The following is a 17,781-nucleotide window of genomic DNA, read 5'->3' as shown; positions in this document are numbered from 1 at the left end:
GGAGGAGACGGGAGCACGGAGAGAGGAGAGATAGAGGGAAGGTGGAAGGTGGAAGGGAAGAATCGGGTTTAATTTAAGAAAGAGGGAAGCGTGAAGGATTCCTATAAAGGGTAGTTTGCCCGATACGGGGGAAAAGGGAGGGTGGAGACCTCGAAATCAGAGTGATGGCTGAGACGAGAACGTCTTCGTTTGGAAGCCTCTATGACAACTCTTCGCTCCTTCAGTACTGCAACGGTAAGTTTTGAATGCGATTTGGTATGTTGTTATGTCGCGCTAACGGCCTCCCTCCCTTTGATGCCGCGCAGTTTATAAATAATACAGTTGCAAAGCACAAACAAGTTGCATAACCGAAAATTTATGCATGAGAAAAAAAAAAAAAAAAAATGCATGCGAGTGTTTGCAAAAAAAAAAAAAAAAAAAAAAAAAAAAAAAACGTTTCTGCAGGTTTTTGCAAAGCAAACGCACCGCCAGCGCTGGGAATAATAACATTAGACCCCGAATATTAATGCCAGTGCGCTTTTTAATTGCAACCTCTAATTTGGCATGAGATCTGTGTGTATTCGCAATGTAAACAAGCCGGGCCACAGAGGCGCTGTAAACTGTTCCGATCCTGCTTGGTGTTCAATTATTCTGCATTGGCTGTTTGTTTGTTTGTTTATTTATTTATTTATTTTAGCACAGTGAGTATTAATCGATACTTGTCTGGTGATTGATTTCGTAACTGCTCAAGTCTTGTACAGTGATTAGGCCCGTTGTAGTGCTGTCGGGTAGGTACAGATGCAAGAAGACAGTTAAATATGCACAGGCACTGAAACCATTGAGAATTTTTTTTATTTTTTAAATCAAATTAAAGCAAAACCAGAGAGTTTCAAACAGTATGTCTGCATTAAAGCTGCAGTGTCCAAAATTATTTTTCACACTGATATATGTGTGTGTGTGTGTGTGTGTGTATATATATAAAATGTGTGTGTAGCTGATCGTTAGATAAGCAAAGTAGGGGTCATGGCAAAGCATACTGAAATGCCTGCTTTGGACTCTTCTTTTTCTCCTCAGGGTATGTATAAATCTATGTGTGGTACAGATCAGTGCAGTCTCCTCCACACAGTCTGGTAATGCCGACAACTTCTGCTCAATACCAGGTTTCACCCCGGCTCTAGCACCGTATGAAGCTGCCTGTCAGCACAGCTGATTTTCATCTCTAATACCCAGGGAGAAGCAGACAGCCGAGCAGCCCCAAGCCCTGTGTCACACAGCCAGCTCTGTCCTCCTTATTGCTTTGTTGATACCTGTGACTGTCCTTTGATACTAGTGATCTTCAAGTGACAGCATGCAGTAAGGAGGCATCTGTCTTTTGTTCCTTCGCTCTGCCTAGGCTCTTTCCAGGTCTCTGTCACCTGTTCTTGCAGGGTACTAAAAATAATTACAATGGAGGAATCCAGTGTATAAGGTCTGTCTAGAGTAGCTGAAAGTGTTCAGCCTTTTCCATGGCCAGTTAATTGAGGTTGTATTATATTCACCCTGCTGTATATGAGAATTGGGGAATGTATTTTCAGTTATTTTGTGGTTATATATATATATATATATATATATATATATATATATATATATATATATATATATATATATATATATATATATATATAATTTTTTTTATGTTAAATATTTCTGTGAATTAGAATGCAGTGCAGGTGTTGGCCAAAGGATTCTGTCTATTTTTAGTTGTGATGATGGTGAGTCCTTATGTAAGAAGAGGGAGCAAAATGTGCTTTTTCACTTGTAGCATGTGCGTTTCGCCACTAGATGGAGCGTTTGAGTCACTCAACTGAACAGATAAAAAGGTTATCGGAAGAGTAATGATACCGGTTTGGGGACAAACTTTTCAACTAGGGAGTCTTGCTCGGTGTCAGATTTGAAGACGTTGTGGAGGACTTTGAGTCAAGGGGTTTGCCGCTGAATTGATTACGTTTCACACTTCAATATGTAACCTTAACTTCTTGGTTCGCTGTAACCCTTTACTTACCCTTTCCATGTATGAAGATAATGCTTTTCTGTTTTATTTAACGTGTACAGTGTTGCTCCTCTAGTCTATTGTACTTGGGTAAGGATTAAAATGATGACTGGAGTTGAATGCAGAAGTATATTTTGCTTTATTCAAACTGCTTCTTCAGTTTCTGTTGACTCACTCCGCCAATCCTTCATGTGCATTCTGAATGCATTCTAGTATTGATTTTCAATTTTTTAACCACTATGTGCATTGCTCATAATATTGGTCAGGGTCTATTGCACTGTAATCCCCTTAATGACTCCCTGGGCTCTGGACCAATCATCCTATTGGAAATCGCATCTGTGTTGACTATGACATCACCTCCAGCCAATTAGGAAATGGGACGGAACAAAAGCCTCTGTCAGTTCCAGATTTTAATTTCAGACAACCTGTCGTTTTTTTTGTTGCTTAACGGCAGTGGGATGGGTTGTTGGGAGAGCTTTTAAAGGTAGAGAAGCACTTAGAAAAATTGCGTCTTGCATTGATTGAAAAGTAAGCTCTGTGCTTGTGCCATTTGCTAAATCCTCTAATCAAACGTTGTTGTATTTCAGTGTGGAATCAGTAGTTAAATGTCAAGTGAGAACAGCAACCATTCCCTCGATCCACGGGTACTGTACGTGCCCTTGGCAAAACAAAAACTGTTAACCACCCCAATTCAAGGAACTGAGCGCTCGCTCAAACGGCTTCTTCTTCAAACACATTTGAGAGCGACTCAAGTATCACGAGGAGGAAACTGAACATTTGGATAACCGGATCCAACCTGTCTGTACATTATTTTTTAAACCCTGTTTCGTGCACCTCATTGCAAAAATAAACAAATTAGCATCGTTTTGGGACACATGCGTCCCTTGTACCTTAAAGGGTTAAAACCCCTGTCCTGTTTGGGAGGGTAGCTGAGCACCTGAAAACACTTGAAGCAGGAGTCGAGCTCCTGTCTAACTGGGTCAGTGGGATGTTTAATAGCTCGTCCTGGAGCTGTGCCAGCATGATGCAGATCACTGCATCAGGGAATCTGCAGGAGTGGAGTGAGTCCCATTGTGGGATGCAGGGAAGCAGACAGGCTGGGTCAGAGTGGGGTGTGTGTGTGTATTTACATCAGGGGCGGGAATGGAGCAGAGAGGGCACAGTAGATGAAGAGCTGGAAAGGAAACCCAGAGGGATTTGTTTATGACTGACCGGCAGCGCGGTGGCATGGCAGGTAGGCAGGCAGTCGGCAAGTCGATTTTCAATATTTCATTTTTTCTTGGATTGCTGATGCTGTGATTGTTGCGTTTTTAGTACAGTGATTTTAGGCTGAGATTTGAGGGCGACTCACTCCTCTGTGTGTGTGTGTGTGTGTGTGTGTGTGTGTGTGTGTGTGTGTATGTGTGTTGCAGTAATTTGTGGGAAGGGAGGGGTAATTTTACAAAATGACCAGTCATTCTTCCAGTAGCTCATCCGTTCTTGTTGCCCGTACTTCCATATATATCCAGGCCTGTTACAGAGCAACCTGTTTGCGTGTCTGACTCTCTTCTAATGATAATACTGAAATAAAATTCTAAAATCCTTTTACGGGGTGGAAGTTAGACTCCGGTTGCATAGCAGTTTCACCCATTCCAGTTTTAATATGTGCTTGATTAGCCCTAGTGTATAGGCAACAAGCTCAGGTGAGTCTTAGAAAACCAGGAATGGATCAGACTGCTATGCATTGGGAGTTTTGAGATGCAAAACCCGTTTTAGAGTGTTTCAGACAACTTGGAATATATACTGTAAGTCGGTTTTACTTTTGTGTAGTTAAGATGTTTAAAAGACTGGAGTAAACGTGGCTTGAAACCTGGTTACAGGAGACCTAGTATGAGGTTGCTGAATCAAACCCTAAGTCTGCCCTGGTGTGCTGTGCAGTGGTCTGAAACCTAGTCTGCTGAAACCAAGTTCCAAGCCACTGGCTTTATAGCGAGATCCTCACCTCACCTCACCTCCCCTTCTCTTTCAAACCCCACCCCACCCCACCCCCTCCTGTGGCTCAGATGACAACCTGTCTGCCAGCAGCTCCATGGAGGTGGATGACCGGCTCTCGTACCTGGAGCAGAGGGTGCAGCTGCAGGAGGATGAGATCCAGCTGCTGAAGGCGGCTCTGGCTGATGTGCTGAGGAGGCTGGGCAGCTGTGAGGAGCAGAGCCAGGGCTTCGGCAAGAGAGGGGGACCCACGAAAGGTGCAGCCAGCTGGCTTCATCTTCGTGCATCTGAGAGAAACACAAGCACGTTGGCATCTGCACCATGATGCCAGTCTGTAAAACGCAAATCTCCTCTCGTTCCCAGTGTCAGACTGGGGCTGCAGTCAGTTCTGTGTGCAGTCTGCAGCTGTGGCCAAAAAGTTTTGAAACATAAATTATATGAACATAATTTTGATCTTTTTATTAAACATGTTCTCAAACAAACTACAAAATAATAGTTTCATTTAATTTTAATTTTTCAGATGGAGGGAACTACAAAGCGGTGTGTAATTCAATATACTAACATTCTATTATCCAGCAGGTTTCATTCGACTTCATGGTGCAGAATTAGTTTAATTCTATAGGGTGACACAAAACTTTTAGCCAAAGCTGTACAAAAGTTTCAGCTAATGCCTTTATCATTGTAGGCATCAAAGTTTAAATTTTTTTTTTTTTTTTTTTTAACTCTGTTGTCTGCACACTGCTAAAGGCACTAGCTAACATTTGCCCTCAAGCACCGATCTATCGGGTGATTGTTGTAAAGGTACTGAGATACTTTGCACGACTGCTTTAGGAAAAACTTCCCTAAACAAACCTTGTGTTTGAAGCATTTTAATTAAATGCGTGCCGGTTACATGCTGAGAGGTCACTGATGCTTGAATGCAATCCTGTGTCTGACTACTGTTTTCCAGCTTCGATTTCTGAATGCTTGGAATTTTATTTCTGCCTTGCAGTTCGTCAGATACTCCAGGCCTTACCATCCAAGCCCTTCTGCAATGGGTATCTACCACAGAAAAGAATGGGGGGATACCCCTCCTCCCCATCCTCCCCCAAGAAAGAAATGGTACTTTCTGGGAAAAGGTAATCGAACTTGAGACCGATTTACTAGCACTAACGTTTTGGCTGTTTGTAAAAGTGTGTTTTTTTTTTTTTCCTTCTAAACTTCTTGTAGCTGCTGTATAGAGCACTGCTTCCTGTACAACACTAAGCAACAGATTTTAACCATCGTTTTAACCGTTGTTTTGCAGTTTGTGTCTTTTGCAAAAGCTAGAGCTGGGTCCAGCAATTTCAAATGCAGCTGAAGGCACTGCTTGAAGTATGAAGCTGTAGCGGACAGTCTAGCCTCTGGATAGATTTCAAAGTGTGTTAGAACTTGGGATCTCATGGGTTAATTCTTTTAACACCAGCCCACACAAGCCACGTTCCCATCTGCACCATGATACCAGACTGAGAAGCTCAATCTCATCAAACTGGAGCTGCAGCTAGTGCGGGCATCGTACATCCTAAATGTGCAACCAGGCGCGTGTAATTACCCTTTTATGCAATTTGGACATCACTTGACCTGGATCCGAGACACCCAAAACCTTTTAGAGTTGCATTTAAAAGCAGTGTGAAGTCATTACTGGATGACATTAATCCATGTAAATGCAACTGGAGTGCAGAATGTAAAGCAACCCCTGCCACTACCACACATTTTAAAAGCTGCTGGGCAACACCAGATTGCGTTTGGAAGGGTTTGAATGGACAGAGCTTTCCCCTTGTGGCCCCCACGCACTTTCAAAACAGGCGTCCTTCATGCTTTCAGTGGTTTAGGCATTAGTAATACAGTCCATCTTTATTGCAGGCTGAATTGAGCTGTTATATGTGCAGAAAGTTAAAATCTGTTGAGACGACAGTTTTAAATGCATGGTTTAAAAAAGCAAAGAAATACAAAAAAAAAAATAATAATAATATATAACAATAATATACAATTTAAATGACATCCGGATTGAGTCCAAGATCATTATCTTGCAGTCGGTGACTTGAAAAATAAGAGCAACAGAGTTGAAAATGATATGCAAATTAAAAAAAAAAAAAAAAAAAAAAAAAAAAAAAAAAAAGTTGTGTCCTGGAGAAACATTTAAATATGCATTGACGTAACTCTCAACAACAAAACTCTCCCTACACAGAGTAGGGATTAGCAAAGTGCAGTGGAAGCTAAAGCACAGGGAAGCATTGTGAAGCACAGAGAGGTCTGGTAAAGCATAGGGAAGCATTGTAAAGCACAGAGAGGTCTGGTAAAGCATAGAGAAGCATTGTAAAGCACAGAGAGGTCTGGTAAAGCATAGGGAAGCACTGTAAAGCGCATAGAGGCATAGGGAAGCATTGTAAAGCACAGAGAGGTATAGTAAAGCATAGGGAAGCATTGTAAAGCACATAGAGGCATAGGGAAGCATTGTAAAGCACAGAGAGGTGTGGCAAAGCATGTGTAAACTTTGCGAAGCACAGAGAGGTCTGGTAAAGCATAGGCAAGCATTGTAAAGCACAGAGAGGTCTGGTAAAGCATAGGGAAGCATTGTAAAGCACAGAGAGGTCTGGTAAGCTAATGCTTATAAAAGTGTCCTACAATAAAAGCATTGCAATGTGTTATAAAGCATGGTAAATCATTGTAAGGTTTGTAAAGCCCAGAGAGGTATGGTAAAGTATATTGAAATATATGGCAAACCATTGTAAACTATAGTAAATATATGGAATAACCATGTAATGTCCTATGAGGTATCACTTCTGTGTATAGAACAAAAATAAATCTGTTACACAGCTTTAATGAATGCTGCGCCTCTCTCTGTCTCCCCCAGTCTTGGAAGAAGCTATTCCATAGAGCGCCTGTCCTCTGTGAAGAGGGAGGGGTCTGGGGATTCACGAAGCCGGACCACCTCCTCCAGCAGCTCCTCCAGTGGCAAGAAAGACTGGTATTATTATTATCGCCATATTACTAAACCTAGACGGACATATCAATCTGCCACAACTGTCAATAACAAAGTAAATGACACAATTCCTAAAGACACATTAAAAAAGACCTGGAGATCAACTGTGAGCGACTAGACTAGATAGAGTCTAACAGAAATAAAGTACCCACGAAACGACTTGCCAACTTTTGACTGGGTGAATGAGAGCAATGCAATATTTATTTATTTTTTTAATTAGAGCTGAGAACAATTAGAAAGGTCAGATCATTAGTTCAAAGGCTGTGTAATTAAAGCTAGCCGTTGTTGAATGCGCACTAAGCAGGTTGGGGTTAAGTTCTTTCCATGGCAATGTAATTCACGTGTTGAAACTTGAAACGGCCCTCTGCTAATTACACTGATACACCTGCCCTAAACATACACACACTCTCGCACAGACTGAAAACACAGCTGGACAAGATTACTGGGGGGAGTGGTCATCAGAGAAGGCAGGGAGGTTAGAGTGAGGAAGTAGCCAGCCATTGGTCCAGAGCTGTTTGTGTGTTCTATATAAACGAGCAGAGCTGAAGTTTGCAGGAAAAGCTTTCAGACACGATAAGGTGGTGGTGTGTTGTGTTGGGGTGGCAGATCTGACTCAGTTTGTCCATAAAACAGCAATAAAGATGAAGAAATCAAGCGGGTAAGCTGTGCTAGGCTTGTGCAGTCACTTTTTATAGAAACTTTTAGGCTTTTTTTTTGTCTTCAGTGCAGGTTTAAATGGCTTGTTCTGGATTGCTTTCTTCCATTTTAGAGTTTGGCTTGTTGTTCCATTTTAGTAGTGCAAGTCTCCTTTGTGGTTTTCTTTTGAATGTACTATTTAAAGAATGCGCTTTTAAACTAAACTATCTTTTTTTTTTTTTTTTTTTTTTAAATCTAATCTCACTGTTTTTTGTTTAAAGTTAGCTTGGAGGTACAGGGTGTTTGGGCCTCTCCTAAAACCTCTAATTGGAATCCAAAACAGAACCAATGTTTTCAAATAAATCCATGCATGATAAAAATAAATATTTAACTGGATGAAAGTTTTTAGGCTATTTATATTTAGATATAATCCTTTTTTTTTTTTTAAGTAAGGCTTTGTTCTGCATGACAACTGGTAATTATTTCCTGTCTTCATTTGTGCAGATATGCATGTTTCTGGAACAGGCTAATTAGTCCAGCCTTATTGAATTCCTCACTGTAATAAAGTCCAGATGCACTGCTGCCATCTTACCTCACACACTGCATTTATTCAACTGCAGACAGCATTGCACACAAATGCCATTACACATACAGTACTCGCTGACTTTTTAACCAGGTACAAATTATATTAAATATTAATATGTATTCTGATGACATTTTATTTGATCTAACTCCGTGACCATCTTCATATGTTTTTGGCTGTTAGTTTGAAAGAGAAAGGGGTGGTAAACATTGCCCGTCCAGCTCTTGTGAGGTGGTGTTTTAAAACCGAAATGCCAGGCAGATTGCTAAATTGTTACCCTGGAGGAAAGCGGAACCGCAAGCATTGGATCCCCTACTTGGAAGACGGATCAAACAGATCCTGGTTGCAAAACAGCTAAAGGACCAAATTGCTGAAATGTGGCCCGGGTTTCAGCATTGTGCTAAATATTGGCAACTGAAATGCAAATAACCTGGGCCTGGAATGATTTTGACCTTTGGAAGGGCTTGTAGATCAGAAAAGACAAATCAACTAGCTTTACCAGACCTCTCTGTGCTTTACAATGCTTCAGAATGCTTTACAATACCTCTCTGTCCTTCACAAAGCTTCCCTATGCTTTACAATACCTCTCTCTTTGCTTTACAATGCTTCCTTGTGCTTTACCACACCTCTCTGTGCTTTACAATGCTTCCCTATGCTTTACAATACCTCTCTTTGCTTTACAATGCTTCCCTATGCTTTACCACACCTCTCTGTGCTTTACAAAGCTTCCCTATGCTTTACCATACTGTGCTTTTACAATGCCTCTTTATGGCTTGCCTATGCTTAACCATGTTTTCACTTTGCTTTTACTATGGGGAAATTAAGGGAAACCATGGCAATGACAGAGGCCATCTTTGCAAGTTGTTTTCTTATGGGCATCTGGTTTGTAGACCACAACAGTCTTGGGGGGGAGTTTTGCATGAACAGACAGGTGCGGTCATTTCTTTATTACTTTTGCAATTAACTAATTATGTAACTAGCTGCCCAGCAGATCTCGATGGCCTCCCGCAGTAGTGTAGGTATTGCAATATATTGTTCTGTGTTTGGCTGACATGCATTTAACAATTCCCTTACATCCTTGTTTCTTTTACGATAGCACCTTTTACCCAATGCATTCTTTTTTTTCTTGGGTTTTTCTCTCTTTTATAATAAAGTTTAGCCTTTTAATCTAGTTGTTACAAAACCACTGGCAACTAAATGCTGTGTGACCCAGCTTTCATTGCTGTTTTCAGTACAGTTTATTTTGTATTGTGGGAGGGAGGGTTTGTTCTGCCGGCACAGCAGTGCAACTGAAGATAGTGTTTCCCGTGCAGATAGGCATGGGTGTGGCGATCGCAGTCTCATATTGCTGCCTTAGCTCAAGGGCAGATAAAACAAAGAGCTGACACTGAATCCTCCAACAGTCAAAACTCAGCTGGACTCTTTTCACGGCTGAGTTCTGTTCTAAAGGGGCATTCGAGAACACTTTTTAAAATGATTCCGCAAAACTAGTAAACAAGATCCTGATGTGTTGTCGGCATTTATTTTAATGAGGAAGAAGGAACCTTTTCAGTTTATTTTATTTGGTTTATGATCAACATCCATTCGCTTTTCTTAGCCAGTGAAACGGCAGTTTGACTCCATTGTTTCAGATCATGTTTTTATCCCTCGCACCACTTAGATGTGTGCCTTAACCTCTCTGTAGATTAAGCATTAGCCTTGACCTCAAACTTTCAGGTACCACTGAAACACATCCATACTGTAGCCTATGCAAGTAACTGATCAACACACTGCAGTATTTTTTTAAAGCTATTATGCATTGCCTTTGCATAGTGCATGCGGTGTATAGCTGAACTTTCTCTGGTGGAATTATTTATTTTTATATATATATATTTTTGTTTTATAGCTGAAGGCAGACGCTGGAAAATTTGGCGGCTGTTTATTGCTTTTCATGTCTAATTTTTCAGCACTTTTTTTATTCATTATTGTGTGGAAGTTGAAGGCATTTTTGTGTTCTCAGTGTACTATTTTTAATAATTTTAGTATCTAATTAGTTTTTTTTTCTTCTTTTCAAAGTAGAACCAAAATAACCCTTAATCGTGCTCTTGTGTAGGTGAACCAGCATGGCTATTCACGTGATGTCATAAAAAGCAAACAGATCTATGTTGCATTTGAAATATAATCTCTTCAGAGGGGTCCCCCTTTCTGCCACCAGTAGCTGCAGTGTGAAGCGATCTGTATCCCTGAACGATGCTGCTCGGGGAGTTTGTATTGCACCACGTGAATTAGCTGGACACGATCTCATTTCATTCTTGCTGATGTTGGGTGCAATTTTTGCTGTAAAGGTTAAAGGAGATCGACCTGCTGTCTGATCTCTCCCTGCACCACCGTCCCCAGTGACTTCAGCGCTGTTGTGTACAGATTAATGATGCCGATATGCTTTGGTTCCAGGGGGTTAGGACAGGTAGCAATCTCTAGGCAGAAAGACGACAGAGGTGCAGGGGGTTACTTTACATCCCATGTCAGGAGCACTATGTTGCATGCTGTTCGTTTCTGAGTGCAGGATTGGTGATCTGTGGGCAGATGCTGGTTTTTATTTGTATAGGGCAGTTACATTTTACAGTCGGTTGCAATCAGACGGTACAGTGTGATTCAGTTCCTACTCTATAAAATCAATTGCACGCTAGATAATGTACAGTATAGAAGAATAATAATAAAATACAATAACTCTACCAGGATGTCTGAAGGTTTTAATAGAAAGGAATAGAAGATTGTTGCATCATTGGCCATGTCATAAATGACATCACAAACACATGAATAGATTTAAGTAGAAATAAATGGGTGTGGTTACCATGACATCAAAAACTGCCGAAACGTGGGGAAGTTGGCTCTTTTGAACCATGTACATAAATATTATTTTTTGCATATTGAGGTTGTTTGTAGAATTGTACGACCCATGCCTTGTGACATATTTGCAGTAATTATATAAACAAATGAACTACCAGTGTTTCCAATGCATTCTGTATGGGATAAGTCTGTGCTTGTGCATTTTGCTCAGAAGCTGTTGTCTACCAGCTGTTCATTTCTATTAATTATGTATGTGTTTTTTTTTTTTTTTTTTTTTTTTTCCAGCAAAACCAAAGAGCCTGTCTTCAGTGCTGGTAAGTTACTGAAAGAACATGAAGTCAAAGCACATGATGCACACACTGCAGGCAATGTTTTAATCCAACAAGATCACTAGAGAAAGAAGGCTTGCTAGACAATGATGTAGTGTGTGCGCATTGCATGGCATGGAAGATCTTTGCATAAACTACACGGCGATCTTTAAAATTGTCCTTTTGAAATTTGCATTGGTTTATTAGCTTCCTTGAGCCAGACACTTTCTGGATTAGCAAAAGTACCCCATTTTAGTAAGCAGGTTTCCTATAGACCTTTCTTTACTGTTCTGCAAAGCAGGGTGTGTCGAATTTGTTTAATTTGCCCAGGAAAAAAAAAACAATCTTTCATGCAAATACTGTCGCATTGAGCAAACACACCTGTCTTTTTATACATCGGCACGGTCATGTGTTGCAAAATCAGCAGGAGAAAACCCTTAGCAGGAACTCTGTAAACCAGCCCTTGCAAAATAAATGAAGTAAAGACAGAATGAGCTGTGATTGATCATGGAAGCGCCTAGATTGCCATTTGCTTACCCTTAACATTGTGCTGTAGCCAGCATTATTGGCAATAACAGAATCAATAACGGCATTTCAGGACAATTGCATTTACCGTCCGTACTGTGGTGTGCTGTATCCGCGTCCCTGCATGCAATGGAAAAACCAGTCCCTGCGTTTTCTTAATGGTGCGCTGTAATTTGATAATGCAATTTGCATTGAACTTTGATTGCAGTGCTGGAATGTTGCATTTGGGCAGGAATGAACACACACAAGCTTCCATTTGAACAATACCTAATGACTCATTCAAGGTCATAGCACTGCTCATTATGTACACGCAGACCCCCTTTTTGAACTAATCTGTGGCGATCTAATGAGGTTGTCTCTGATTAGTGGTAATTGGGGGTGAGGAACAACAGGGTCCTTCTGCACCAAACCTTTATCGCACGCTCCCAGCCTCCTAGAAACATTGCAAATTGCATTGGGGTTGTAATCTGATCAACTCTTCCATTTTATGCAAGTATTTAACCTTTTTGGTTGCTGTGCAAATTTCCTATATTTTAGGACCCAGTGTGTGCATGCACTGGTTTCCCATTTAGAATGCCGCAAAATATCATGGTAAGGTACGTGTTGTGATGTGATGGGCTGCTTGTATGAGGCAATTATCTATTCCTACCAATTTATAAACCACACTTCATTTCAAGAACCGATTTATGAACTACAATGAGCTCTTGTGCTTTTTGTTCTTGTATCGCAATACAAACAGTACGTGCCTCTGACTGGGACGATCTATCATGTAATGTCATGATTCACTGGTAAACGATAATGTAAGATAGTTATGGCTTGTTGGTTATCGTTGAATGCCCGTGTGTGTGCGTGTGCCACCTCCCTCTCTCAGATGACGGCTACGTGAAGATGTTTCTCCACGGTCGTCCCGTCACTATGCACCTCCCTGACGGACTCAAAGGCAGCTACAGCTTGGAGACCAAAGCGGAGCTGCCCGAGCAGAAACTCAAACTCCAGTGGGTGTATCCTTTCCACCGCAAAGCTCTGCCAGTGAAGTGTTCGATCTGCAGGAGCGTTAATGTTCTCGGTGCAACCTTTAAAAATCCGTTGCCCGTACCTCTCCTTTATAACCAGCTGGGGCAGTTTGCACACAGTTTGAGTTTTCGTAATCCAAAGTGGCTTGTTGCAATAACAGACTTTCTGATACTTTTTATAAATCCCTAAGTTTTAATTGTACTTTGAGAGTTCTGTTTTTATGCACAGGGATCGATACATACACAGGATAAGGTGTCCTGGATGTTTGGCAGGTCTGAGGCAGTTGATTTTCTGCAGGTTGTGTTCTTTGCACGCTGTGGTGATCCTTGACCTGCGCGTGTTCAGTTATGGTTACCGAGGGAGAGACTGTCGGTCGAACCTGTATCTCCTGCCCACGGGAGAGACCATCTACTTCATCGCCTCGGTGGTGGTGCTGTACAACGTGGAGGAAGAGCAGCAGAGGCACTACCTGGGGCACAACGATGACGTCAAGTGGTAAGGAGGCAGGTTTGGCCAATCAAACTCGCAAGGTTTGCGTTGGATGGTCATTTTACAAGGGGGTGGGTGGGGTTCTGAATGGTCGGCCTTAATTCTGTGCTTGTGGAGTAAGGGCTTTGCAGAAGGTGATCCTGCCATATTTTTATTTTATTTTTTTTTAATGAAGTTGATCGTTGGATATGTGTGACTCGCAAACAGCAGCTTTTAAAAAAATAAATAAATAAATAAAATAATAATGAATAGCATTTCTAAGCATGTATACCGAAATGTTTGTGGGCTTTTAGTTTAATTCAGTCGTTCTCTTTTCAGCTTGGCTGTCCACCCTGATATGGTCACCATAGCGACGGGACAAGTTGCAGGAACCTCCAAAGATGGCAAGGTATGTATTGAAGCGTTTTAATCAAGTGTCCATTTTTGTTATGAATCATTTGGTGTTTAATGTGAGACTTGCTCCCTGGTTACTAGCCTCTTCTTCCTTCACATTATGTCGTGTTCTGGTCCCCCCCTTCGCTTGCCTCCTAGTCTTCATCCTGACCACATACCCTTTTATTCCTCTTTCCTTTTCCAGCAATTGCCCCCTCATGTGCGCGTGTGGGACTCAGTCAGTCTGAACACTCTTCATGTTGTGGGGATGGGAGTCTTTGATCGTGCCGTAACCTGTGTGGGATTCTCCAAGTCTGTAAGTTGATTAGAATTCTCTGTTCCAGACTAGTTATTTATTTTTTTAAACTATTCTGTGTGTGCGTGTTTTCTGTATTAATGCATTTGTGCTGTGCAGAACGGAGGGACCCATCTGTGTGCGGTCGACGATGCCAACGATCACATCATGTCTGTGTGGGAGTGGCAGAAAGAGAAGAAGCTGGCTGAAGTGAAGGTATTGGACTGGCTGGATTTTTTTTATTGTTGGCATTGGTCTAAAGAAAGTGATTATCTGAATGCAGCTTCAATGTAACGGTTTCAATCCCTTCATACTTTGCACTTGCTACATAAAATGGAATATCGTGATCATTCATGGAATGCTCGGATCCCTCATTCATGGAATAACTTCATCTACAGGATGTATTTGTATATAGTTAGCATGTTAATTTGGTGTCTCTGTTTTGTCTCTGACAGTGCTCCAATGACTCTGTGCTGTCTGCAAACTTTCACCCCATGGATTCGAACCTCATTCTGACCTGCGGGAAATCTCACCTCAACTTCTGGACCATAGAGGACAGCACTCTGACCAAACGACAGGGCCTGTTTGATGTGAGAATCCACCCTCGTTTGCGCCACCCGCCTGCCACAATGCTGGAGAAGTCCCAGTAGTCCTGCGCACATCCAGGCTTGTTTCAAAGGCAGGCTTTTTCACTTCGCTTTTTATCTTTTTGTTTCAGAAACACGAGAAGCCAAAGTACGTGCTGTGCATTGCCTTTGCGGAGAACGGAGACGCCATCACTGGGGACTCCAGTGGGAACATGTGCATCTGGGGGAAAGGTCTGTATGCACCAGGAGACGAGAGGTTAAGAGCTCTCTAAACTCCTCGTTGTACAAGAAGAATGGTTGCTTTCACAGACCCTAATTTGGCATTAATCATGGACATCCTTGCCTAATATTACTGCTAGTCAAGAGTTCTGTGAAACGCAGTTCAGAAGGACAGTAATATGCATTGTCAGTGAAACAGTGTGCTTTCTGAACGTGGAATGCATAGAATTATTAGACTCTTTCTAGTCCAGACAGTGGTTTCATATTTAGTGGTTTAAAATGATCTTGATTGTTGGATGTATCTGACTCAATGGAGCCCTCTGCTGGTAAACAGCAACAGTTTCAAAAGTACATAACCTTTTTTTTTTTTTTTATAGCAGTTCTGCACCTATACTGAAATGCATTTGATTAGTAAATGATGGGCAGTTAGTGAATGGGAAGGGGGGGTTGTTAAGGTTTTGTCTCCACAGTCCTATAGTAAATACACCTCAATAAATACAACACAAGCAAACTTTTAATGATGCACCAAGCCTGCCAGGATCTGATGAAACAGATCTGATTTTAAACGGATCTTTGCGTGCATGCAGAAAAAGTGATGTTTTGTTCAGGAATCCTCATTTGGCCCAGCTTCACGTTTTTGCTGTTCTTTGCAAAAGTGTATAAATGAATCCTGTTAAGTATATGCATTCTGATAGAAAGGTTGCAGTAAGCTGTTACATGCGACCAAAACCACTAAATGGCCACAGGACTTTGAATGACAAAGTGTGATTTCTCATTGCTGTTTTGATGTTCTCGCACATGTCAGGACCATGCATGCATCATTTTATTTAACTAGGAAGATCCTGTTATGATTAACATCTTTAAGGGAGACCTGGTCAAGGTAGCGCATCATACAAGGCCAACATAAACAAGTTAATCAAATTGTAAGAGAATTTCAGGCGAACCGGCTACAACAAAAACATGCCTGTACATGGATGTCCAGTTTTCGATGCCCCCTTTTTTTAAGTTATCAAGACTGTTTCAGACCATTGTTTGGACGCCTGTTCCTTTGCTCAGGCTCTCTTGTTGTTCTCAGGGGGTAACCGGATCAGCCACACGGTCCCTGGTGCTCACGAAGGGGGGATCTTCGCGCTGTGCGTGCTGAAGGACGGGACCCTGGTGTCGGGAGGAGGGAAGGACAGGAGAGTGGTCCTGTGGGACCGGGAATATCAACAGCAACAGGAGCTGGAGGTACTGCACGAAACTCCCACGCTCTTCAAATAGGGTTTATAAAGCCTGTCAAACTAAATTAAGCAAGTTGCATCAGTCTTCCACGAATGGTGTCCAAGTTTAGTGCAATCTGAGTGAATCTGCAATCCACAGGTCCCCGAGATGTTTGGGCCAGTCCGCTCCTTGGCGGAGGGGAAGTCCGACAGCCTGTTTGTGGGAACGACTCGGAACGCTGTCCTTCAGGGGTCCTTCTCCGGAGAGCTCAGCCCTGTCGTGCAGGTAAGCAGGACGGACATGGCTTTCAAACTGCTCCCAAGAGGTGTTCATTTTCTATGTTTCGATACATTTTCTGGTGGTAAAACCTGGAATGGGTGAAACTGCTATGGAACAGGAATCTTATTTCTGACCCCGAGGCAGAGATGACTGCAAGTGGCAATGCTATAGAAGTGTGTGTGACTATACACACATACATACACACACAGCTGGATCACCTTGAATTTTAGGATTGAGACATTACTTTTAAATAAGTAAATTTGCATGAACATAATATAGATCTTTTATTTAACATGTGATTTAAAGAAACATCAAAAATGATATCGCAGAAGCAATAACACTAGTACACTATTTCACATTGGCTTTAGAAATGTCACTTGTTTTTTTCAATTTCAGTTTTTCCTGTATGCTTAATGAAAAACTGCACAGCGGTATGGAATTCTTCTTTTTTTTAAATGTAATATTTGGTGGGGTTCACAGCACTGCATTGCCTGTTTTTTCAGGGTCACATGGATGAGCTCTGGGGGCTGGACTCCCACCCTAGCATGGAGCAGTTTGTGACCTGTGGCCACGACAAGGTTGTCCACCTGTGGGACGTGGCCACCCACAAGCCCCTTTGGACCAAACTGATTGAGGTAACTTATGCTTCCCAATTTATCTATTCAATACCTAATACCTGCATCTAAAAGAGTAACAGTTGAAGTGCCTACCTTGCATTGAGCTGGTCAGAGACCTGTACTGTAGGGACAAGAAAAAGCAAATATCAAATCTGACTGCTGTAAACCTGTGTTTGGGTTTTATAAACCAGTAAATACGATTGACATCTCTGTCCTCCGCATGCAATGAAGGATCCTTAAAACAAAACCACCCGGGCAATACCAGATACCTCCAAATAAAAAAAAAAAAAAAATATATATATTGACTTATTATTTCAGGATGGGGCCCGATCAGCAGGTTTCCATCCCAGCGGATTGGTGGTTGCCGTGGGAACAGTGACTGCAAGGTAACCGAGGAAACCAGAGTAACATTTCAAGCTGAACTGTTTCTCTGATTTTTTTTTTTTTACCTCCACTAATTGACAAAATGTTTTGAATGATAGCTGGTACTTTTAAGCTTGCATTTACCTGTACCTTCCGCATAATGGTTTTCTCTTTTGCTCTGTCTTGCCCTTTCCAGGTGGTTTGTGCTTGACGCTCAAACAGCAGACCTTGTGTCCGTCCACACGGATGGCAATGAGATCATTTCCAACGTCAAATACTCGCCAGGTAGGCAGGAAGGGTTACAATTAGGTTTTGTAATTCTGATATACAGTTGATCCTGTCTAATGGAGTAAGAGTGAAACTGGAATGAGAAGACGCTCCCCTACGTGTTAACTTATTGCAAACAACGTTTCCGTTACAAGAATGCATTCGAGTTCATGCCATTATCCATGTCTCTTTTAGAATGTAGGTAAATCTGTTGTCTG

General features: G+C 41.7%; 1 protein-coding gene across 2 annotated transcripts; it reads left to right on the top strand.

Annotated features, from left to right (window-relative positions):
* On the top strand, positions 1-17,722 carry LOC121305001 (echinoderm microtubule-associated protein-like 1). Of its 2 annotated transcripts, none has more exons than XM_041236465.1 (17): positions 1-234; positions 4,051-4,236; positions 4,971-5,097; positions 6,852-6,965; positions 11,311-11,339; positions 12,730-12,859; positions 13,218-13,367; positions 13,680-13,749; positions 13,939-14,049; positions 14,149-14,244; positions 14,484-14,618; positions 14,747-14,846; positions 15,910-16,064; positions 16,197-16,322; positions 16,820-16,951; positions 17,252-17,319; positions 17,493-17,722. In XM_041236465.1, exons 1-17 carry the CDS (start codon positions 165-167, stop codon positions 17,629-17,631), a joined length of 1,938 nt encoding a protein of 645 aa, XP_041092399.1. In that variant the 5' UTR covers positions 1-164; the 3' UTR covers positions 17,632-17,722. The 2 variants fall into 2 exon arrangements, with proteins under 2 accessions (XP_041092399.1, XP_041092400.1); XM_041236466.1 differs by lacking the exon at positions 1-234 and adding an exon at positions 3,120-3,242 and having other exon boundaries at positions 17,493-17,721.
* The last annotated feature ends 59 nt before the right edge of the window (positions 17,723-17,781 follow it).

The sequence above is a fragment of the Polyodon spathula genome, chromosome 40, assembly GCF_017654505.1.
Source record: "Polyodon spathula isolate WHYD16114869_AA chromosome 40, ASM1765450v1, whole genome shotgun sequence".
Classification (NCBI taxonomy): Eukaryota; Metazoa; Chordata; class Actinopteri; order Acipenseriformes; family Polyodontidae; genus Polyodon; species Polyodon spathula.
Note: the sequence above shows the minus strand (reverse complement) of the source record. Positions and strands in the feature narration are given on the sequence as shown.